The sequence below is a fragment of the Eleginops maclovinus genome, chromosome 12, assembly GCF_036324505.1.
Source record: "Eleginops maclovinus isolate JMC-PN-2008 ecotype Puerto Natales chromosome 12, JC_Emac_rtc_rv5, whole genome shotgun sequence".
Taxonomy (NCBI): Eukaryota; Metazoa; Chordata; class Actinopteri; order Perciformes; family Eleginopidae; genus Eleginops; species Eleginops maclovinus.
Window position 1 is genome coordinate 23,238,469 of NC_086360.1, and position 24,423 is coordinate 23,262,891.

General features: G+C 43.1%; 1 protein-coding gene across 1 annotated transcript; it reads left to right on the top strand.

Annotated features, from left to right (window-relative positions):
* Nucleotides 1-189: 189 nt before the first annotated feature.
* On the top strand, nucleotides 190-24,165 carry gas2l1 (growth arrest-specific 2 like 1). Its single transcript, XM_063897008.1, has 5 exons — nucleotides 190-1,329; nucleotides 10,326-10,433; nucleotides 16,028-16,124; nucleotides 17,526-17,838; nucleotides 19,482-24,165. Exons 1-5 carry the CDS (start codon nucleotides 628-630, stop codon nucleotides 21,526-21,528), a joined length of 3,267 nt encoding a protein of 1,088 aa, XP_063753078.1. The 5' UTR covers nucleotides 190-627; the 3' UTR covers nucleotides 21,529-24,165.
* Nucleotides 24,166-24,423: the final 258 nt, after the last annotated feature.

A 24,423-nucleotide genomic window follows, 5' to 3' on the forward strand; every position in this document is an offset into this window, starting at 1 on the left:
TATATAAGGTAGCCTGCTTCTATCCCCGTTTTACACAGTGTTTCCTGACTTGGTGAGCATGGGGTTAAGTTTCTTTCCTCTGTCGAGCGTTGATCCCTCATAATGGGATGTGCCACCGAGTCGCTCTGCTGGTCTAAGCTACAGCAGGTCAACATATTCAGCGCAAGAGGCGGGCCTATTTGCGGGGAAGATGAGCTGTGGACTCAGTGCTGCTCCGTGATTTCATCGATGAGGAGCCCTCTGACGGCCTCACTCTCACAGACATGGTGACACGTGGATTTCTGCTGGTGAGAAGAGCCACCGGCCGTCGGGAGGATTAACAAGTCGTCGCATGGGTGTGTATCGGCGTCCCGGGACCCGGTTATGCGCTCTTTAAAGGAAACTGGTTTCACAGAGACATCCGGAAAACGCATCCATGCGCCACGGCTAGTCCGCATCCCGAAATGCCTCTGACAACACAAAGCGTGGGTCTAAGGAGCTCCCATAAGAAACCACACATGCAAATCGGCATGGGTGCGTCAACACGGTTAATTCGCTATATTTGCGGATGAAAGCGTTGGAGCTGTGCAATGAGACAATCGGGAATTGTCAAGTAGACTTTATTGATAGGCTGCGTAATTCAACAATATGGCTGATCAGAGCAACATCCAGTCGGCCGCCTCCAAGAGTATCCGGCCTTTTAAATCCAGCGAGGAGTACCTGTACGCCATGAAGGAGGATCTGGCGGAATGGCTGAACACCCTCTACGATCTGGATATCTCTACAGACACCTTTATGGACGGGCTGGGGACCGGCTGTGCTCTGTGTCGGCACGCCAACAACGTGAACCGCGCTGCACAGGACTTCCAGCTGGAATACCCGGAGGCTGCTCACTCCATGAAGCTGCCTTCTAAAGATGTGGGTTTCCAGTCACGCAATGTGGTACAAGGCTCGTTTGTGGCGCGGGATAACGTGTCCAACTTCATCAGCTGGTGCAGGCAGGAGCTCTGGATCAAGGATGTCCTCATGTTTGAGACCAACGACCTGGTGGAGAGATGCAACGAGAAGAATTTTGTTCTGTGTCTGCTTGAGGTGGCGCGACGCGGGGCCAAGTTTGGCATGTTGGCCCCCATGTTAATCCAGCTGGAGGAGGAGATCGAGGAGGAAATCCGGGACCAGGAGAGCCTGCGGATCGATGCGGAGGAACCGGCTGAGCCGAGCCCGCCCAGCAGGTGCTTCAGTCGGAAGGAAAGCAGTCAGAGTGTGGAGCATGAAGAGGAGCCGGATCCAGAGCCCTTCATCTGGCCGCAGAAGAGAGTGTTGTGTGACATGAGAAACTTGGATGAGTTGGTAAGTTGAAAAGATAAAAACACCAGCCTCTGTATGGTATTACCTTGTTATATTATCCTGAATAACCAAGTCCTCTTAGATAGTGTGATGATCCTACAGCTCAGTTGCCAGAACATTCACATTTCACTTCTTCATATTAAGTGTGAAATAGGACAGAGGTATTCCCCTATGGCCTTAGTCAGAAGTAAATTTCAGCTGGTGTGTTTGTGTGGTGTTGACATTATGAGGCAGCAGATATAGAAGACCAAGCTCTCCTAGAGTAAAACACAAAAGTGTCAAAAGTAAAGCAGCCTCCCTGAAAATATCATATCAGTGCTATGAAGAAGGAAGGCGCCTTATAGATTCCCGGCGGTGTTGGTGTTCATCGTAACTTTGTTTTGAACTGTGCTGATAAATTCCTACTCACCTGTAGGGTCGGTGTTTGTTTGACACCCAAATTCTTGTTTCTGATCTGTAAGGTCACAGGTCACCTCTGTCACATTTCTCCAGCATTCTTGACTGCATTGAAATTCCACTCTGCCTCTACGGTGGTGACAATCATCCTCAGCCTCTTTCATTTAGCCTGTCCATCAACAAGAATCAATACCATATCCTGCCGGCGAGGAATATTCCTAATCTGCTTCTGCAGCTCCTTTATCATCACCACTAAAAATGTCCCTTTTGGCAGTGTGGTTTTAATACATGTCCTATTCTGCCGGGCTCTTGTCATGTGTCCTGCTGAACTGGCTGACCTTTGCCAGGGCGCGCCTGACACTTCACATTAGAGAAGCAAATGTCTTGTTAGGGTAAAGCTAATGAGCAGACAGACAGACCAGTGGTAACATGTGCATGGGTTGAGGGTGGGGGAGAAGTTGATATTTTTCATGTTGATGGAGAGAACAATGTCTGTCTTTGCCACCAAAGCTGTGAGGGACAACGGAGAGGGAGGAGGGGGGACAGTCACACTCACACTGTCTCAGGCAGCCGAGCACTGTGACTCCAGTGTGACCTCCGCAGACAGAAATAGGAGTGCATGTGGAGCAGGATGTGCGCTGTTTGTATTCCAGACTGTCTGAGTCCCAACACTCTCACTCAGATGACTGCAGATTAAACCAGGCAGCTGCATTTTCGGGACCGAAAAATCACACAGCGTATGCCTGTGTCTGCTTTTTCTGTCATTCCCACCGTCACATCCCTCAGCAGTCAGACAGTAACCGACAGATACGTTTGACTTGACAGATTTGGGAAATGGCATCCCCAGTCATCATGTGTCTGGTGAATTAAATCTCTACCACCATCCCTGTCACCCTTAGAATATTTCTAACATGCAAGCTGCGCAGAACAGCCCACATCAGCAACATGAGGCTCTTCAAACGAGAAACCACAGCGGTACTCAGATGAGAGGCCGCAATATCAAAATAGTACTGGCATATTTGTTCCAACACATCCCATCTAATGGCTTCAGCTGTTTGTGTCCCATTTATCTTTTATAGGCCAAGACATATTTCACTGAACACTTCTTAAAGGGATAGTTTGGATTTAGTGGAGTGGGGTTGTATGAGGTCTTATCATAGTCAGTGTTTTACTATTGTATTACTACAGTATTATTAGTATTTGACGGTGGTCAGCACGAGTTGGGGAAAATAGGAGTACAAGGATGGATGCAAACAGCTTCTTGTTGTTATTGTGTGGCGTGGGTGAATCCAAGCTTACTGTAGAGTCAGAAACTAACCCATTGAGGAAGCAAGGTTTCATATTATTGTCAATTGATTCTGGTGACTTTCAAGAGAGTACAGATAACAGCTTTAGTTCCCGGTCAGGCGAGGCTCTCGGACAACAAAATAAAGCTTTGAAAATATTGCTACTATATCGTACAGTTAAACTGATTTGGATATTTGAGGTGTTTTCACTACATTTTGCAGCTGCCCCAGTCCAAAGCAGTACACAGCTTTACTTCCGTGCCAGTACTCCTGTCTGTTTATCTAAACTGGGGCATGCCAGCCAACATCTACTGCTTTGAAGTACCTCATACAACCACACTTTAAAATATGCAAAATTCCATTTATCCCTTTAAAACAAAATCCGGTTTTCTTTAAATACTTTTACAAACATCTGCTCAATCAGATCATTTCTTTCCTCAAGGCATAAGACCTCTCAATTGCTCTGTCACATTGGTCACAAGTTCATCCTTTCTTTGTATTTCTGTCTTATAAGAGATTAGCGTTGGGTTATTACCAATCCCCATTGCTAGTACACACGCGTGTCGGACAGGGGAGGGAGAGTAAGAAAGGTAAAGGGCTTAGTTGTATTGGTCCACAGCTGTGACACCAGACTGCTGCCCTCCGTCAAGCAGGCAGTGGCATTACAATACATTTAAATTCAGAGACGACTTTACTACCAAGACAGATTACATATCCGAGGATAGTGCGTTCAGCTCCAATTCATCATTTCATCTAGACATGTTTAAAAGAATATAATATACATGTTTGTTCAATGAACTGCCTCTCTATTAGTATCCTATATCATCATTACAGAAAATACCATCATTTGATTACCATTAACTAAGATGTGCACAGCAGCCTTAGTTTTCTTTACAAAAACCTGAATGTGAGGGAACAGAACATCTTCCTACGATCAGCAAGACTGCAAAGTGTTGATATTCATTCAGTATTTATGCATTCTTCAAATTTCAGAGTTGCATACCTTGTACCATCTTCAGTAAGTTTCTTTTGCAGCTCAGAGTGTCTTAATGCGATTTGAGCAAATTGATCTTCTTTTCTTTGTTGCGTGGTACCTGGATGATCAAGCTAATCTTCTTGTTTACTTCACCAAGACAATACAAGTGTAGTTATAATAGGATTACAGTGTGTATAGTAACAGTCAGCAGGATTATTTTAAGTGCATGTCCCTATTAAGACATGGCAATTCAATAAACACAGTAAAAATGTGTCACAAATATTGAATGATTTGTCATCATTACCCTCTGCTGATTGGACAGTATAGTGACTCACAGATGATGTGTCTGGTCAGTTTCTGCTTGCTACAATAGGTATTTAATCTAAAGGAAGCTGTTGTATTTCCTGGTTAAAACACACCCTTATGTAAACACTCACCCATACTGTCTTCCACTCATCTGACACTACGTGTGATTACTCATATCACTGTGGGATGGTTTTCCACTGTTAAGTTGAGGAAGTGACCAGCCTCTCATTTCCTCCATCATAGATTGAGTCAGTGATAAATGCTCCTTTTTTTTCTTCCCCTTCCTGGAGGTGTTCGTATCTCAGTAGTGGCACAGACAGCAGCTGGGTCACTTCCCTATATGTCCACATAAAGTCTATCCTATGCATTAGGGGGATTTTCATCCATATCACCACTAGACAGGGATTATGACTTGATTGGATATGTATTTCCCTATATGCTGCCGGCATTATAATGTAAAGAAACCCGGTCATGCACCAACACAAATGACTGAAAGAATGTTTTGTAGGTCTTGTAATTAGGCCCTGGGCACACACACAGCGATACAAGGTGACATACATGGGATCATTGAAATTAGACTTACTGACCCCTTAATGCACACTACAATTGTTGACATATTTACTCCATGCCACAATACAATATTGGAGCTATTAAACAACAGGCCATTGGAGCTTCACAGCCGTCCTTCATCCTTTTTCTTGCTCAATCACATAAACTGGTTCATGTGTCTTCTCACCCCGGGCCTCAACATTCAGCCCGTGTTTAGGTCATATATGTGCGAGCCATCAATCCCATCCCCCACCCGAGAGATGATAAAGCAAAGAGCACAACAGTATGTCTTGTTGGTGGCATTGAAAGGGGACATATGAATAGAGTGCCACTGTTGACAGCGAGGCAATCAAAGGCTGACGACTCAATCAAAGACTCGGGATGGAGGCACTAGCAGGGCGGGGGTCGGGGGGGAAGGGGTTATAAAGAGGGAAAATGTGTGTATTATGCCAGGCTGCTCCATTAACCTCATGGTCCAATTCATGCATTCAGGGAATAAAAAAAAGGGGACTGGACAACAGATAGTGTGCCTAGAGTGACTTCACTGTACACTCTGTTAAACCTGACTGGGATGGATGTGACTCTGGGAGGGAGAGCTACAGTAGAGCAGGGGAGCTAGAGTGAAAGAGAAAAGTAGGTCATCATGCTCCGCATTGGGCCACACGCGTACGCTTTGCTGAGGGAGCGTGGCATCCTTCCGTGTTCCTCCCCTCCTGCGTTACATGTTTTTAGGGGTTTATTATTTGAGATGGTTTTTTCATTTTACCCTCTGGAAAAACTGCAACGTTGACTTGAATTATGTATTACCTCAAAGCTCCATTGCTTCTCATGTTGCTTTGGACACCTTTAAAACCATCTTTCATCCATAGTGTCCTCACACAGCACCTTGTACAGTGATATTACATTTATGCTATTTCTTTCACACTTAATGTTTATAATATCCTACCTTTATTTTTTGTTAGCTCTAATTGGCCCCTTCATAGTCGGATAGTCTTCAGATGTATATCTTTCACTGTCATTATGTATTGACCTTTAAGTTGTTGTTTTGAGACGTTTATATTACTTCATACTCCTTTTCATTCTCCCATTGTGCGCTATGCCCTGTTTACATGCTGCCGTGACAAAGATTGGGATCAATAACCTTATCTTATCTTATTATGTCAACACATTTCCTTTTATTGCATTAGGTTAGTTGAAAGCAATACTATTACCTTGAACCTTAAACCTAATGTTATTTCAACTAACCTAATACAGTTATGTGAAATTTGTTGACAATACATTTAATTAAAGCCAACGTGTCGGTTTCTTCAGCGTACAGTCTCTGCTCAGGAACACTAAACACCAGATCTCACTCCTCCTCATTATTTCCCATTATGCAGGGATACTGCCCACTCTAAGTGGTTTTTGCATTGCTTCTGATGCGCTCTCCTGATTGTTTTGCGCGATTATCATTTAATTGTGAGTTCATCTGAACACACTTTTGTCTGTGTGGGTTGTCTGGTTTTTTTTCTGCCCATGCCTGTAGCCTCCTCATGCGGGTCTCAGGTGGAGAGTGCCAGGATTGGAAGAGAGCGGAGGCATCAATCTCTCTAACCTCGACTGTCACCGGGAGAAGTGTTGAGTGTTCCTGAGCCTCATCAAAACAAACCCACACATGATTTGGACGCTGGCTGATATTTAACTTCCTGTGCCGGGTGATTACACTGCTGTCTGACTGGAGCAGATGAATAATAGAGTTATGCGCCGTCCAGTCCTTGATGTCCATTAGATTCATGCACCCTCCCTGCGCCCCATAGGGCAGTTTGGCATGTTACCAGGAGACAGGGATCGATTTTCAGAGAATGGTTTTACTTCAGGAGGAGGATGAGGCCAGTGTGATGACATTTTTCACCCGGATCAAACACAAAACATAGGTTATTTTTAAAAGATAAAGAAATAGTTCTGACATTTCCTATTATATGCTTCTTTGCTTTCTTGTGTCCTAAGGATGCTGTACATTTGCTGACAGGCTAATTTATTTTTTGGACAGAGCCAGGCTGTCTGTCTCCTCTGTTTCCTCTCTCGGTATCAGGGTGTTATCGATCTTTTAAACTAACTCTCAGCTGGAAAGAAGGCAACATATTTCTAAAAACGTTGCTGTAATGCATTCTTGTTTTGCTGTATTCTGCCTGGTCTCGCAGTGGAAGGTTTCTGGCGATAACCGACACGCCTGATCCTGAGGCACTTATCTGTTTTTCTGTCTCATCTCTGCTGGTTGGGCCTGTTGAACATGCATGCGAACAGTCTGTAAATACACATTTCCATGATCTCTACACTTTGTCCCCACAGGCTGCAGGTCCACCATAATCAGGACTCATTTAGTCGTTTCGGCGCCTCCCTGCACCCCTGAGGGTTGTTTAAAGAGATCATCTGTGCAAAGGAGTTTTTTCCATGTTCATTAGATGTTGCATGGTTGTTCACAGATGAGTCTTTCATGCAGGATGTCAGGATAGTGTTTTAATATGAGGGTAGAGTGTGATATGTGTCTGTTTCAGTGTGCGTTCACAGGCTTTGGGAATGCTTACTGTGAGTGGTGAATCAATAACCCCTCATGTTTCACGCGCCCGCAGTGTTTTCTTGTCTCTATTTGCTTATCTGATGGCGAGGTTTTGTTATCTTGGGAAGTTTCCAGTCATGACAAGAGATCCTTAGGCTAATAACATTACCCAAGAGAAGAGGCTTGTTGTAGTTTTTGGAATTCACCTTGGAAGCACCATAGTTCATGTGCAGTATTTTAATCCGCACCAATTTCCCTTTACCTTTTGAAACGACTGTATTTGATCCTAAAGCCTGCAGTTGTCTCTCAGGCGGCACCGGAGTCTAATCCTGGAAACACCCTCGCTTAAATTCCTGCGGAGTGAGGTGTTTTGATGTTCAGCTTTTATTGTCGGAGTTTGGCAATACTTATCCTTTGCATGACAATCATAAAAGAAGCCAGTTAGCGCAGGCCAGCACACCTATGTTTGATGACTGCAAACTGTGCGGTCGCACTTTGTTTGCTGACTCACGAGGAGAACAGACTCAAATGTAAATGAATGTGAGGCTTCTTGGAGTATATTTATGAAATGTATCCCAGCCTGTAAACCCAAAACAAGAACTATATTTTGTGTTTTCACATAATAGCAGCCTTTAACTCATCTCATACAAGCAAATCTTCTTGTAAGAGTGCATATTGGCGACCTTTTACATGCCTCTGTTATGATACCGTTATAGTGTGGCATGTAAGTCCACATTTCAAATCAGTGAAGACATTGGGAAATAAAACCTAAACATTTTTATCTCCCCCTCCCATTTCCTCTCCTCATCCCCAGGGTTTGCTCAGCCCTCAGTCTCTTCCATGAATGGCTCTTCAGATGTTTGCAGGTCAGGAAGGAAAGGAATTTGTTGACTCACACTGAGCAGATATGATAGGATGTGAACAGTGGGGTCATTAAAGCAATATGTGCTTTATATGTTCTTTTACAGATAACAACTTGGAGACATTTGAGCATTTGCTCAATGAAATGGGAATCTCGTTTTATAACGAAAATGCTTCTCGGCTAAAAACATCTCCACATTCCTATCTTAAGATAGATACAGCTGAGGCTCAGAATAGGGGAGAGATGTGAATTGTGTCGCTTTTCCTTTCTTTTCCTCCTCCAACATCTGCAGCTCTGCTGAACGTGTCTGTCATGTGACCAAAATTGCATCCATAATTCATCCTTCATTTTTTCTCAGTGTTACAGCGCCACTTCCGCATGTTTCCTGCGTGACCTTCGTCTCCCTCCTCCCTTTCTATTTCATTCTGGTGTGTGTCTGTGTGTGTGTTTTGGTTTCAGTGTGTCTTACTGTACCCATTGTTGATACAGTGAACACATGGGAAGTGTACACATTTCATGTCAAAGGCTCCGCCGAGTAAATATTTCAAATGCCAGTGCTGCTATTGATTATGTGATTATTAAAAGCCTTCATGGTTGGACTGCACATCCTGCTCAGTGTTTGCTATGAGACCCAGCGAGTCCTTCACCTTCTCTCTGGAGGAAACCAATGACCTCAGCTGAACAGCTCTGGGGGAGGTTTTTTGGAAGTGAGAGAAAAGGCTTTACTATAGCGAGAATGAAAAAACGAGGCGAAAAGGGAAGGGTAAGGCTATGTGTGTGTCTGTTGCCATAGCAATCTTTCCATTAAGTCACTGGCCGGGGTTTTTCCAAACAGGGCTCGTCCACCTACTGACAGAGTGAAAGAGTGGAGAGAAAGAGAGGGAGCAAGCAGATGTAGAAAATGTAAGCAAAACAAAGAAAGAGACAAATTTAGGGCTGGTCAGCGAGTGCACGGTGGAGAATAAGGGCTGATAGACAACAAAGAGGAGAACACAGAGGCAGGTGAGGTGCGGAGGCTTAGCGCTGATTCTTCCCTCTTTAATCAGCATAGGAAAGAACGAGGGGTGCTGTTTAAAGAAAATAACAAGGTGACTCTGTAATTTTCTGAATACACGATAATGTGGGTGTGATAGGCCACCGTGCTCATTCACACAATACATGCAAACCCCTGTGCCTCCAGCACTGCACACTGCAGATAAGGGGAGGGAGCTCACACCCTGACATTTTCATCTAACATGTCATTTGATCACTTAAATATCAATAAAATATTCCCCTCCCCTAGGTAATGGCTGCCCCTGCACGCACAATAATGGTTATTTATCCTCTCTTCTTGTGCCTTCCTCTATCCGCTTTGCAGCTTTACTTTCTCTCCCTCCTGCTCGACAAGTGCTCATACGCCTTTGTCTGAGAGACACGCCAAGAAAAACATCAAAGTTGTCCAATCCTGCAAGAGCCCGAGCCTGTGCAACACAGGCGGATCTCGCTCCACCCTGCAGTTGTGTGTGTGCCTAATAAGCACCCCCGACCACAGCAAGGGCACTGACTCTCTCGATTCAAAACCCAGCTGGCAGTGCAGGCCTGCTGACATCATCACCACCAGACTGAGCTCCGTCCCTCCTCGGCTTATGATGTCACAACCAGAAAATCATGTAACAGCCCCAGAGAGGGAGAGCATACATTAGCATGTATTTTTGTGCTTTTGTGACCTTTTGCGGTGAAGTAAATAACCAAAGGGTTTGGAAGGGATGAGATGAGGCAGGGCTTTTAATGTGGGGAGAGAGCGAGGCGGGGCTAGGTAACACCCAGTGAGTGCTGGGAGAGAAAAGTTTGAGGGATAATGACACACAAACAATCCAAAATCCAACACGCTCACAAACTCAGACAACCGAGACTGCTCATTTCTCACTCTGTAAAACACAGTCATTGTGTTGTTGACACAGAGGCCCCGATATTTGTGACTAAACATTAACTCATGCAAGGAACTGACCCGCAGTGCAGGAAGGGAGCTCTGTCAGATCCCTCTCAGATGTGTGTGTGTCATATTTGTCTGCTGTGGGTGTTAAACTGAATTTCTTTTGTTCTCCTCAGGTGCGCGAGATTCTGGGTCGGTGTTCCTGTCCGGCTCAGTTTCCTATGATCAAGGTGTCGGAGGGGAAGTACAAAGTGGGAGACTCCAGTGCACTGATCTTCATCAGGGTAGGTCCTCACCATCACGATCAGAAATATCTGTCACTGTGAGCCATCGAACATGTCTTTGGGTTCACTTTTTTACGGTCATATATTTGGGTGGACAAGACAATACAGTATGTGTGTATTATATTATTAGTGAGAATGCTTTACTCATCAGGCAAACACGAAAAGTAAAGTTAGTTCTTACTCCCCTACTTCACAATACACCCATCTTCGAACTCAGTCTCATTCATAACCTGTAAATTGTTGAAATCTAATTACAATGTAGCGTCACAAAGAACGACAACTATTGTATGAGTTGTAAACAAGCCCATCACATTATACGGAAGACAGAAAGGAAAAAGATTGCTGATAATTATACCCCAAACCGAGAAAATCCATCACGGTTTCAGATGAACTGGAATAACTTTGGATTTAAAAACAACACCCACTATTATTTCGTTTTCAATGTTCTTTATTCTACAGCGAACCCCTAGAAAGACCGTTTTTGATCTAAGCGCATTAGTGTTCATGTTTATTCAAAGAGAACTGGGAACTATAGGTGTCAATTTGCAGTTTTTTTATGCCGGTTATAGTTACTCAGCACTTGCCAAATATTGATATGTGGTGTCTCACTACGGTTTCTCGGCCTGATTTGTTGGAACGTTTGTGTTTCTTGCCCCCCTTCTTTGAATCAATGTTGCTATATCTGTAAAAGAATCGACAAAAAAAGTTTCAATAAACCTGACTTCTCCTTAAAGTCACTTCTACATTACATGCTAAGCTAAATATAGTAGCTACTTTGGCAAATAACACAGGAGGCTTTGAGGCTTGCAGTAATTGCATGGAACCATACAGTGTTGGCATATGGCATCATATGTTGTTTCAGGAGGAGTTATTGTGCAACAGATAAATCACTCAGAGCCCAGAGACCTGTACTGTAGACTCTGTAACAGCATTGTGAGTTTTCCCCGTCATGTGAGTGTTTACAAACTGGCCCACTCACTGGACTGTACTTTTTCCACTGAGACACAATTAGAGCTTTAGGTCATTTCCTGGGTTGGTCCTTATCTCGCCTGTTTCTGCTGGACTGTTTGTCTCAGTTTCAGCCTAAGAGCTGCCACCGTATCCACTTCAGGTCTCACAGGAAAACTTCACTGCTGGAAAATAGGGATCGATTTGGTCTCACTTACCCAGAGCATTCCCCAGCCACATTAAAGGACTTGCAAGTTGTCTGCGTTTACATTATATGTCTACAATTTTAATGTTTCTATACTTTTAGTGGCACCACAGAGGGATTTGATATGTGAGGTAATGGATGGCACGCCCTGATCTAGGAAAGCATTGTTCTTTATATTAGCAAAGGTCTCATGTCTACGGAAAAGGACTCACTGTAAGGGACAGTAGAAATGTCTGAAAATGTAAGACCTTCCCCAAACTAACATACAGTATATTTTCTTTGGACTTTCTGCAGTTTGTTTCACCACAGATAACTAAATAGGCAAATCCTAAAGACTTCAAAATGGTATAATCTCTAAAAGTCGTTTTCCAAATAGCAGACAAAGCGCACATTAGCAGTGGAATAAATAGCACACACAATAAATGATTGAAATTCTCTTATTTTTCAAACACTGTGTAATAGGTATTTTGCTTTCTGTCGCGCTGCAGACTAAAGAAGTCGACTGTGGAGAATAAAGTATTGAAACACCGACAGGATTATTCTCCTCTGCATTTCCTTTATTATAATTTTATACCATAGATTCCCATTCATGAGCATTTTACGAGCGCTAAAGCCGTCATCAGGGGCTGTTAAATTAATCCTGAGAGGGATGTACGAAATTTGGTAAGAGGAAAATAGAGAAGGCCTGCCTCCCCTCAGCTAAATTAAAAATACATTCCCTCTCCTCCCTCCTGTAGTCCCTAAAATGGATTGTGAGGCATTTAATCATTCTGGAGCGTCCTGTCTGCCTGTGTGCAGCACTTTAATAGGATACACATATTTATATTTGTCTGTTTGCAGTGTGTGTTTGTGTGTGTGTGTGTGTGTGTGTGTGTGTGTGTGTGTGTGTGTGTGTGTGTGTGTGTGTGTGTGTGTGTGTGTGTTGGGTGTCTGGGTGCCTTGGCCTGTCAGATTAGCTTTCTTCACAACGTCCCCGCCCTCTCCTGATTTCTCACTGGTAATGACATGGATCACATAAATACCCGAGCAGCTCCGAGTGCAGCCAACACACTTCCCTTTTTCTTCAGAGGGTAGAAAGCGGGCAGCCGTTTTTGGAAGCCAACAAACCCCCATTCAGCCACCAAAGCTCTGACATATACTCGGACTGAACGAGTGGATGAAGCGGAGAAAGCCAACAGGAGATCGAGCAGTATGAACAGAAGGGGGGTGGGGGAGTTAATAAGGCGTCTTTGTCCCCTGGGAGGTCGCTCCCCAGAGCGAGGAGATGCCTTCAGTTGTGGGGTACAACAGCTGAAATGAACCATGAGCTTAATTTTTGAGCTCACTAGCCAGATTTAAGTAGACATCGGTTCAACACGCCCCCCCAATGATGACAAGAAGTCTCTCGGTTCGCTGTTGCCATAGAAACAAGGATTGGGTCTGCACTGTGATACCCCTTCAGTGGTGGTGAAATTAGCCAGCTAAGCAGATCACAAGTGGAACATGGTCCCAAAACGTCTATTTAGCCTCCTCGTTAAATGTGAAATGAATAATAAGCTCGTTGGATATGAAAACATGAATAAAATGTAATCATGCAGATTTAAGTCCGTTAATAATTATCTTTATAGTCATCAGATCCTCTCCTGTTTCACAAAGACGTTTGTTTATTCTGGTTCTCAGTGGCTGTTACTATCATGATGGTTACTCCTCCTACAAGTTAACAATAACAAACTCATTTAAAAGATATGAAGCTTTAAATGTGTCACAACAGAAGCTCTATGATATTACTCTGTACCTAAATCTAAAGTAAGTGTTCACAGCGAATCAGAAGTGACGGCAGATGTTATAGATATTATTGTACAGTTTTTTTTTGGAGTGTTTAAAAAGGTTAATTCACGATACAATTTACAAAATGAAAAAGAAAACAGCATATGTTAATCAGAAATTGAAATGTTTGGGATAACTAGGTTGATTATGCAATGCAATATACACTGAAAAAACTAAAAAGTTGACTTTAATTAAATGTATTATGTCAACAGATTTCACATAACTCTATTAGTTAGTTGAAAGCAATAATTTTACATTTAAATAAATAAAATAAAAACGTAATATTATTGCTTTCAACTAACCTCATACAGTTATGTGAAATCTGTTGACATAATACATTTAATTAAAGTCAACGTCAGTGTACGCTGAAAATGTTTTGAAACGTTGACTTAAATAAATGTATTATGTAAACAAATTACACATCATTTTATTAGGTTAGTTGAAAGCAATAATATTAACTTTAAATAGAAACAGAATAGGTTTAACTTAATGTAATTGCCTAATACATTTATGTGTAATTTGTTGACATAATATATTTAATTAAACACAGTGTTTTCAGTGTTGGCCAGATATTTTCCCTCACTTCTTTTTCAGTACAGTTCAGACCAACTCATTTTAGTAGATTGTTTGATGCTGAACGTCAATTAAGAAAAAGGTTTATCCCTCGTGTTCCTGTTGCAGCGTTTATACCCCTGCAGTTTGTATTGTATTGTGGAAATCAGGGATCACAAAAATCTGTTATGAAACCCGTGCAGCCCGGCCTTTGACTGCTGGCACAGGACGGTGAAGCAGAATCAGACTGTAAACCTGTTCCTGACATAAGGCCAGAGGAGAGTAAGCAGTTTATACTCTCAGGTCTGATAGAGATAAGCAGATCAGCTGTTTTGATGGATTTGATGTAGTAGGGGAGTACGGCTGATGAGAAGACTTGGATTGGATTGACGGGGATTGTATTAGAGAGAAGGTGGGGTCAGACTTCAGGGCACATGTCTGCGGCCTCGCTCTGATCACAGCGTCAGACGAGGCGCCGTGCCGAGTGCGGGGTCAGGAAGGTTACTCTGAAAATGTAATCCGTTACAATAACTAATTACATTTAGTCAAGTACTGTACTTAAGAACTTTTTTTTTTAATGCTCTTACATGTATTTGTAAGCAATTAAAAGAGGGATTCGTTTAATTTTCCTTAATAATATAATACTTTCAAAACAGTCATGGTGCATATTGGGTACTTTTACTTTTGATACTTGAATTACTTGAAGTAAAGTAACATTTTGAATTCAGTATTTCTACTTTTACTTAAGTAAGGCATCCAAGTACTTCTTCCACAACTAATAACATCTGAGTATCAAAATATGAAGGTCATGTATCCTGATTACTTTCCGTCACCTTTTGGTTTACCACAATATCAAATGCAAGGCAAATACAAAAGAAAGTAAATAACAATAAGACGTTTTTTACTGAAGCGTTTGTAACAATGTAACCTTGGAAAAGAAGAATCCAAGAGAGATCATATTAAAAATGTAGAAACAGTAATAGTTTAAACAAAGCTTAATGCATTCATTAAAAGCAAACTGTATTTGTGTTTAATAAACCAGGTGTCCACTAACTGCATTAAGTCATTTTAAAATTAAATAGCCTAAATATAAAAATGTATTCAGTACCTCTACCTATAATATATCAATCGGAATTCCAATATGAATGGTAACACTTGTAATCCTGCTTGTAATCTCTATTACATTGTAAATGTCACAGCAATTGATTACTTCATTTCTTTATGTAATCGAATACAGTCACCTTTTTGTATCCTCATTACGTAATCCCGCTACATCTTATCTGTTACTTCCCAAGCCTGGCCGTATGTGGTTCAGTGGAAATAAACTCTGTGCCAGCCCACGCAGATATGCCACCGTGGCTTTGCCTCTCCCGCCCTCTGACACACGGGAACAACCTTTAGAACATGTGGCTGGCAGACCCTGTTACACAACTCGGGGCAGGGGGACGCATCCAGGGGCCTCTCAGATCACATCAGGCAAATTGTGTTGCTTCAGTGAAGGCGAGCTTCTGCCTGGAGGGAGTGAGGCTCCTCGGTCTGATCCTGTGGATGTTTGTGCTTCAAGAAGGAGAGGAGGGTAGAAAGTGACCCCCCCCCCCCCCCCGGCTCCTCTCCACGGTAACTGGGGAGCAGAGGGGACAGCAGGGGTGAGTTGTTACCATGCTAATTCACCCTGCTCCCCTCCGAAAACTCACGGGAGCCAGCTGAGAGGGAGAGAGGCCAAAAAAAAGGAGTGTCTTTCACAGCACTTTGGCTCTTTCTTATGCTACCCTACTCTGTTTAATTGCGAGTTGGCATGGCAATGAACAGCCCTCATAATGGCAGCAGCTGGGGGTGATGCGGGAGAGGGGGGAGGGAGAGGCAGGGGCACAGGCAGGGGTGCATCAAGATGTTACGTAACAGTGAAGACAGGCTGGCCTTCAGTAAGCAGCCCCACTTGTGGAATTTGCATTTCCATTGACTTGTGCAGTGTGTGTGTGGCAGCGCAGTATATCAAAAGGAGTAGCTATTTTATTTGTGCATGAATGTGGATGTTATTCTCTGTTCATCTATTGAAGCCTTGTTGTCTCTTTCTCTCCCCCAGGTCCTTCGTACTCATGTGATGGTGCGTGTTGGAGGGGGCTGGGACACATTAGAACACTATTTGGACAAGCATGACCCGTGTCGATGTGCTGCTTTCGGTGAGGTCACTTCCTGTTCCCCTTCAGCCCTTACAAAACCAGCTCATTGTTGTGTCTCACTGTTGCATAATTCACAACTCATTCATCACAAATATATGATTCACATCTGATGTAATATGTTCAAACCAAGCAGCAAAAAGATTGTGTAGAAGACTATGAGAAAATTATCCCACTGAAGTAAATATTGTAAACTTGAGTTTATGGTATTAATAGTTAGTTTCAAGTCTTCATAAACACAGTATGATGTTCACTTTGTAAGTGATGGTCCCACCGAGATTAAATAGATGATAAAGCAGCGTATGTTTTAGGTCTCACAGTGTTGTCTTATTTCGGTGCTCTTTGTGTTCATCTTACAATTCGTACCCTTTTACAGTGTGTTTTCAGTTTAAGAAAGGTAGTTCTAACATTTCGGACGCCTTAAATGTTAAGCATGAAAAACCACGATGGCGTTGTCCAAAATAATTAAAATGGGGACGCCTTAAAACTTGATTCTCAAAACCAAAGTCTACAGACCAATAGTGTAAATCCAGTTCTTACATACAGTGTGTGGTTCAGACTAGGAGCAAACACCCTGAAAGTCAGCAGTTTTAAGAAATATATTTTGGCAATGAGTCCTCGAAGTAACGAAGAATAACCATAATTTTGAAATTATGTCACTTTGCACTTACCAGAAACAATCAGTCTTTCTCCTGCTGATACCTAACCAACATCCAGCCAGTAAATATAGATGTCAGAGCCGAGCGTCTGCCCTGGACAGCTGTCATCAGAACTGGTGCTACATTTATAACCACATGTGGCCATGTTGAAGACCGTAAAGTATTAGATGATTATAGAAATATGCCTTCTGTGTTCTATAAATGTTCTCCCTAAGTGGTGGGATCATCTGCATTGCTGCGGTCGGCTAGTATCACAAATTAGGGCCTTATTGGTTTCTGTTTCAGGAAGGCATACGCTATGTTATCTGCTACTGCTATCTAAGAGTGTAAAAAGTGTATATTTCTGGACCTCTAAATTACTTTAATCCTTTGTGAATGTGCAGTCTGTCTGAAAATGTTTCTAAGAGGTCTGTCTTTCGATACGATTCGATAAAGCTTTATTGTCAGATCAAGTCTGAATTATTTATGCATCGTAGCAGCTCCATTTGAAACACCAAACAATAAAAGGACAAATATAAGACACGATACAAGGAAAACTAACTTTTAACCAGACATCAGAATCACTGAAGAGAAAAACATGCTCAAGACCCTCTGTCGTACATTTGACGTGGGATTTTTTTACTCTGTATTTAATTTGAGGATTGACTGGTGCACAAAGGAGTGCTTCAGTCTAACTTTATTAAATCGTGGGACCCTTTACCTCCAATTTCATGGCAGCAAATGTGTTATCAATCTGTCTCCACAGCTCACCGATACCACCAGGCTAAAGCCAGTGGCCAAGGAGGTCAGGGAGCCCACAGCAAGTCGTCGAGCGCCCACTCCTCCCGCTCCACCAGCCCAGGTCCACACTGGCGAAATGATGGCATCGCTCCATACAAACCTCCTGACAGGCGCTCCCTGGACTCCTCCTCTGCTCCTTGTGCCTCTTCCTCCTCCACACGGCCCGGCCGCTCTCAGAACCCCTCCGTCCCCACCGAGCTGGACTCCAGTGCAGCGCGACCGCTTCTCCCACGGCCGCCACGAGACCGCTCCGAACCCCGACACTTTAATCCTCTCAGGTTTGTGCGTCTACACTCCTGTGATGTTCAGTGGTGTTAAGTACATTTACTCAAGTACAATGTTGCTGTTTTTGTACTTTACTTAACCTTTTTATGTTACTGTGTACTTCTACTTCACTACAATTCAAGTGAAATATTGTAGTTTTACTCCAATACATTTGTGTGGTACCTTTATTTACTTTGCAAATACAGACTTTTACTTGTAACAGACTATTTCTACACTCTGGTGCTTCTACTTTTACTTAAATACAAGATCTGAGTCCTTCTCCCACCTCTGCTGATGTTACCATGGTATTAAATTGAACTATTATAAGTAGATTGGCAGGTCAACGCTCAGTATTTGCTATATGCCCTCTTGCGCACTCATATGACCAGACAGAACACACACACACACACACACACACACACACACACACACACACACACACACACACACACACACACACACACACACACACACACACACACACACACACACACACACACACACACACACAAATAACTGGTTATATAGGCCTAAAGAAAACATGCCAGGAAGCCACAGATTAAGCCAGAGCAGATTTATCTAATCTCAGGTGACATTGCTTAGATAAACCCGTCTCACGTAGCCAACCTACAGCACTTTCTAGTGGCTTCAGTGGACAACAAACATTTACTGTTAATGTCATTACTCTACTATCTTTTTGATAAAATTACAGTTAATAAGACTATTGACTGTCTAAAGATGGCGCTGTTGCTAAAGCCTTTCTTCTCTTGTCATGACTAACAGATGGACGGAATTAGTTAGAAGCCAGTGACAAATGAAACCACACATCAGTGGTTGTCTGATCAGTTGTCTCTGATCTGCTTCTGAAGCGTCACATCAGAGTCAGAGCAGTGACCAAGCTGGTAGTGACATGTTAAGGGTAGTTATTTCTATAATAGATAAAAACAATTTGCCTATGTTCTTCATGTAGCTGGTGAAAGGTTAAGTTGGTCACATACCGTGGCTATATATCAGATTGTGAAGGCGCCATTGTTTAACACAATTAAGGGCTGAATGGTGGTTTGCTTTGGCTTGTAGCCAATGGTTGGCTCATATCTGTATTGAGCGATGGCTCAGACCACACGTCAAAGCAACCGCTCATTCTAATTAACCCTGTGTGGGTGGGTCATCCCATTTCCAGTGCGCCAGACTAGATAAACACTAATCTGATAACTATCCGAGATAACTGTTCACAGCTAACTCTGGAAGTAGGTCAACAGGTGGGCTTCAAGGAGAGCAGGCAGGCCTGAAAATGAACATATTCAGTTTTAGATGATAGCTTTAAAAGTTTGGTGTAATAAACATCAATTAAAGGCTTAATCTGGGATATAAATAAAAAACGAGACAATATCCTCCACACTAAAATAAAAAACACAGGATGGCAGCATGCCGTCTTCTCTAAGTCGACTCACACATTTTTAAATGGATGGATCGACTCTAAACAACTTAAAGAAAAACTAAATATAGTCTAAAAGAATAAGTTGAGAAACATCCCAATGGCTGTTTTCTCACATGCATAGATTTACCCTGACAGTAAAGAACATTGTTATGGACTGGGTTTGGGTTTGTGGTGTTATTCTGAATATACATTTTGATTTGTCTCTTCTCTACATTGTAGGAATAAGGATACAAAGTTGCCAGTGACAAGACGTCTGTCTGGAGACAGTGACTCCTCCACAGCCTCCTCTAAGGGAGGAGGAGGAGGGGGACGGTACTCTCTGGGCGGTGCCTCACGGCGATCTGGTGATGAGGTAGTCCTGCTTGTCAATCGCAAGGAGGGTAAACATATGATTGATAGGTCTGGAGATCAAACCCCATCACTGCGTACCTCCCTGCCCCGCGCACGCAGCCAATCCCGGGAACGCCCTGCTCTCGCTCCAATACTCAAACCGAACCCCCCACAAGGGTCCGCTGATGGATCAAGAACATCCCGCACAGAGAGGGGTCGGTCCACTGGAAATGAGGGCCCAAGGAGGCTCCATGCTCCACGTTCCCACAGCCAGAGTAAGATAATCAGCCGGACTCGATCTGGTGATGCCAGCCCGGGACCGGCTTCCTGCCACAGAGACTCTCAGCCCCCAGACAGACGAGAGGACCTCCGGGCTAAACAACTGCCCCCATCCTCTCCCAGATTAGGGGGTGGGTTTGCTAAGAGGCAATCCTCCTCCTGCACTAACTCACCTATTAAAGGGGTTCAGAACAACAACAGCAGCCCCAGCAAGAAGATCATAACTACTCCCAGACCTCCTGCCCCTCGCTCACCCTCCGTAGGAAAAGGCAGGAATCTTCCACCGGTCACCTCTGGAGGTCGACGTTCCCCTCACTCCACTCCCCGCAACTTTCACCATCATGCTGCCCGCTCCCCCCGGACGTCACAGGGACTTCGTTCTGCTGGTCGAGGCCACCATAAGAGCTTGTCGTGCCTGGAGCGCCAGGACCCCGAGGAGGAAGGACTGGGGCTCGGCTTCCCGATGCTTCCGACACTAGATCCCCAGAAGGAGCAGGACCTGTACCGCAGCTTTGAGGCTGAGTTTCTGGCCAATACACAGCAGGCTAAAGGAGTGACTTGTAGAGCCCCAGGAGGAGTGAGCCTGCAGGGAGCCGGGACACAAATAGTGCCAGCAACCCCTGATCCTAACGTCACTGACTCTGCTTACTCCTCTTCAAACTCCTCCACCTCCTCCCTGAATGTGGGGGCAAAGATAGGAACACTGCCTGACCTCAGGGAGTCCAAGAGAGCTATTCCCCGTCACTTCGCACTGGAGGACCCCTTAAATTTACTTTATGGACACAATCATGGAGTACCTCACAACTTTGGTCAAGGAGAGCCTGAGCACTGGGGGGAGCGTGGAGGGGGTCTCAAGAAGCTCCCAGCCATCTCTTGCTCCATCGAGGAGAGAGAACCTCCGACGTCACTGCCTGGTCTTGGAGACACAGACAAACTGATGAACCAGGTCCCCTCACAACCTGCTTTTCACTGTAGTAATATGAATGGAGACCATGGAGGGTTTCCTCCTACAGGGAGGCTGAAAGGTCAGCAGGGTCAGCTTGGCTGGGGCACAGGGCCTGAAGGAGATATTCCTCCAGAGAATCACCAGCCAAACTTACCCTATGACTTAGAAAACGGCAGTGACGACCTCCCGCCCCCAGAGGCTTGTCCGTCACCTGTGCTTCTCCCCCCCTCTGAGGACTGCTCCTTCCAGGATTCCTCAAGTGAAAACTCATCCATGTGCTTCAGCCTGAGTGAATCCCACTCTGAAACCCCCCCACCATCTTCACCTATTGCCAATGGGGACACTGATGTAGAAGGGCTGCAGACTAATAAAGGGCAAAAGAAGGCAGACGGCGTAACCTCTAACTCAAAGCACAAACTGAGAGGCAGGATGAGGCCTCGCACTGACAACAGGCCAGAAAACAGCCCCTCACGTATCCCCACCCCCCGCAGCTACAGAGATCTGCAGGGTCAAGAAACATTTTCCCCAAGTCACACCCCACCGCTGTCCCCTCAGAGCTCGCGCTCTACCGGTCGTCCAGCCACATGCAAGGGCCTGCACCAGGCCTTCGCAGACATGATTCATCCTCAGCCCCGTTCCCCAGCCATGGGCAACAAAGAATGCTCCTTCCCTGGACAGTCAGGGAGCCTGGACACTGAAGCTTGGATGTAGCACAGATGACACACGGGGTGTCATGGACTTAGACTACTGTGTAAAAACTTAAGATTGGGCTATAGACTGTTTTTACTGCATGTCTAACACTCCTTCTTTCTCACTTAGTCCCCCCCCCCCCCCCCCCCCCGAATAACTGCAGGGGGTTCACATTGCTTTTATGTTGCACTCAAGCCAAATTATTTATTACCAAAGGAATGGTCTTTAAGATTACTTTCACTGTCATTTTAATGTGTGCATGGGGATGCTTCTGCCAATCATAAGGTGATCATTTTTAATTTTTTTGCAAGGACACTTATCATGGTTGACACAGAGGGATAGAGGGAGAGCATATGTGCTGCCATGTGCCCGGCTGAGGGGCATGGTGAAGTGCCAGGGATTTAAAGCAGCAACTCTAAACAGTGTGAGCATTAAACCTTCAGTCAGATGGGATGGCTCCCTCTTGTGGTTTGCCACAGCATCTCTGCTTGCCTTGGTAGTCAGAATACTGGTATGATGACTGTGATCTTTCTTCAGTCTCTTCACATATGACTCAGTATATTCACATTTACAATATAATAACCGTTAACTTACACACAGTTACCCCCGTCATTCCTCTGACTGTATCAACACTACATGCTCTACCAAACCCTGTACAGTTGTCTGCCTCTACTCATGTGTTATGTCATATTTTCACAACAGTTTTTGTAGCCGTGATAGATTTTTTTTATTCTTAAGGTGTCACCGGTTTTAAAGATTATGTTTAATGCAGTAAAACATGTTAAATTGATTCCAACTTTTAAGTGTAAAAATATGATGAGCAGTGAAGGTTGTGTCTTCGTCACTGAAGCAGAAATGTTAGGATTTCTTCCTCTGACCAAACTGTACTCTGGATCCAATACTACATATATACAAACGTCAAAGGCTAGGGAGAATGAATGTGTAAATACATGATGATGTGCTCACTGATAGATGTGGGTATTTTGTATATAACAAGGCATTGAATATACAGTTTAATGTACATATTCTCTGTAATCAGTTCTGTGCTGCCTTAGCTATGCAATATTGGTGTTGGAAATGCCTTGACAATTCCCTTTGCCTTAAAATGTATTCGCTGGTTAGTTTTTGAATGTTTTTGCGTGACATCACAAAGATCAATTCGGTAACACTACATTGCCATCATTATGTCTTTATGATTATAGAAATTGGAGAGTTTAGGTGTGATTGTGGAAATAAGAGAGGACCATTGCCAATTTTAATTGTACATTATTCGTAGTCTAGGTGTACAATTCCCCATGAAGATATATATAATTTATTGCCTCTGAATCATGCTAATTGAGACACAAGAAGCCAGATAACCTGCTTAGCAGATGGATTTGAAAGACTCAGCACAATCTATGGGGACATCTAGTGGCAAAGCAACAATATGTTTTATTCCTAGTGAAATGATATACCGTTTTAATGATTTTGGAATGGCATATTCTTTTGTTAGTAAGAGCCAATATTACTGGTATTATAAGGTGAATTTTGATGGATGAAGAGTGACTTGACTTGAGAGTCTGAATGTGTGCAACAGTGCATGAATAATAGATACTGTAACTGGATATTAAAGATCTCTTGTGAAGCTCATGCACAAGAGTATGAGAGGCCAGAGCCCTGCGACAGTACTTCTGTTTTTTGGTAATAACAGGTGTGGACTTTGTGAAATATATTTGAAAGTGGAAACATTTGGCTTGTTGTCAATCAAGAGAAGTTGGTGATCATTTGTTTTTCCTGTGTTCACGATGATAGATATCTCCCAGAGAGATTGAGTAGAAAGTACCAGTAAAAAAAGAAAGCTGCAACATTTTGGATACCATCTTTTTGCAGGGCACTGACAAAGTAAATAGGCTAGGAAACGATGATGTGTGTGTACATACAGTATGAGAATATGTTGAGAGTTGGAGTGAAGAGGGAAGTAATGTAGGTCTAATTTATTTATTTATGAAATTAAGTCTCTAAAATGACATCTGCGTTCCAGATATGTTAAATGAGCAGGAAGTTTAATATAAATAAGGTTGAGCCAAGTGATACAAAAATCAGTCATTTTAGTATTTCTTCCCAACAGTGTAATGTAGAGGCATTAGAACTATTGGCAGAAATGGTTTGAAACAGAGTAATCATTTATGGGCTTGCAAAATTCAGCCAAACAGTTATTAGATGTAAGGCGGACTCCTCATAATCTATGGTTAAAGCTACCTATGATGAGGTTATCAGTTTGTTCCGTACAAACCAAGTTTGAAATGTATTTGTTTTTTTATTTAAATATTTTTGGGCTTATTTTAAAACATTCGTGTTTAGAGTAATTGGTCAAATTCTAAATGTGGTTGTCAATCATAAAAAGAACGATTGTACATAATCAGCTCTTTCTCGTGCACAACTTCATGAATCTCTCTCTCCTTCTCTCTATCCCTAATCAGGGAAATCTGAATGTTCATGATTTGACAATTTCTTGTTTGCTAATGTTTCTTTCACTACAACTTCAGTTCAATGTACAGATTGCTTGGTATTGTGGAATTTGTATGTATGAAATAGCAATACTGCAACATTTAACAGTTTTTTTGAGGTAAAAAAAAATGCTGTCAAGTTGTTCTTGTAATAAAACTTTTCCTCTGAAGTTAATAACATTTCTCAGATCAATTTTTCATGTTGAGCTTAGGTCAGAGCGGTGTGCTGAACAGACAGGGTTGGGATTATGGGGAAAGTCATGAACTGCCTGCTAAAGAAAAGCCAAAAATATGAACAAGGATGATGACAATATTATTCATCATGTTCAATGGGATTCAATAATTTATTTTACTTGAAAAAATCTCTGTTGCAAAAGATGTAAGAAGCTGTGTGTTATGATCCCATTTGTCAAGCTGCACTTTTATAACT

What these genes read in the sequence shown, in the direction of transcription:
- gas2l1 (XM_063897008.1), top strand. Translation starts at nt 628, where the DNA reads ATGGCTGATCAGAGCAACATCCAGTCGGCCGCCTCCAAGAGTATCCGG. An exon ending in TGAGAAACTTGGATGAGTTG is followed by an intron (nt 1,330 to 10,325) that starts GTAAGTTGAAAA and finishes TGTTCTCCTCAG; the next exon opens with GTGCGCGAGATTCTGGGTCG. An exon ending in GTGCACTGATCTTCATCAGG is followed by an intron (nt 10,434 to 16,027) that starts GTAGGTCCTCAC and finishes TCTCTCCCCCAG; the next exon opens with GTCCTTCGTACTCATGTGAT.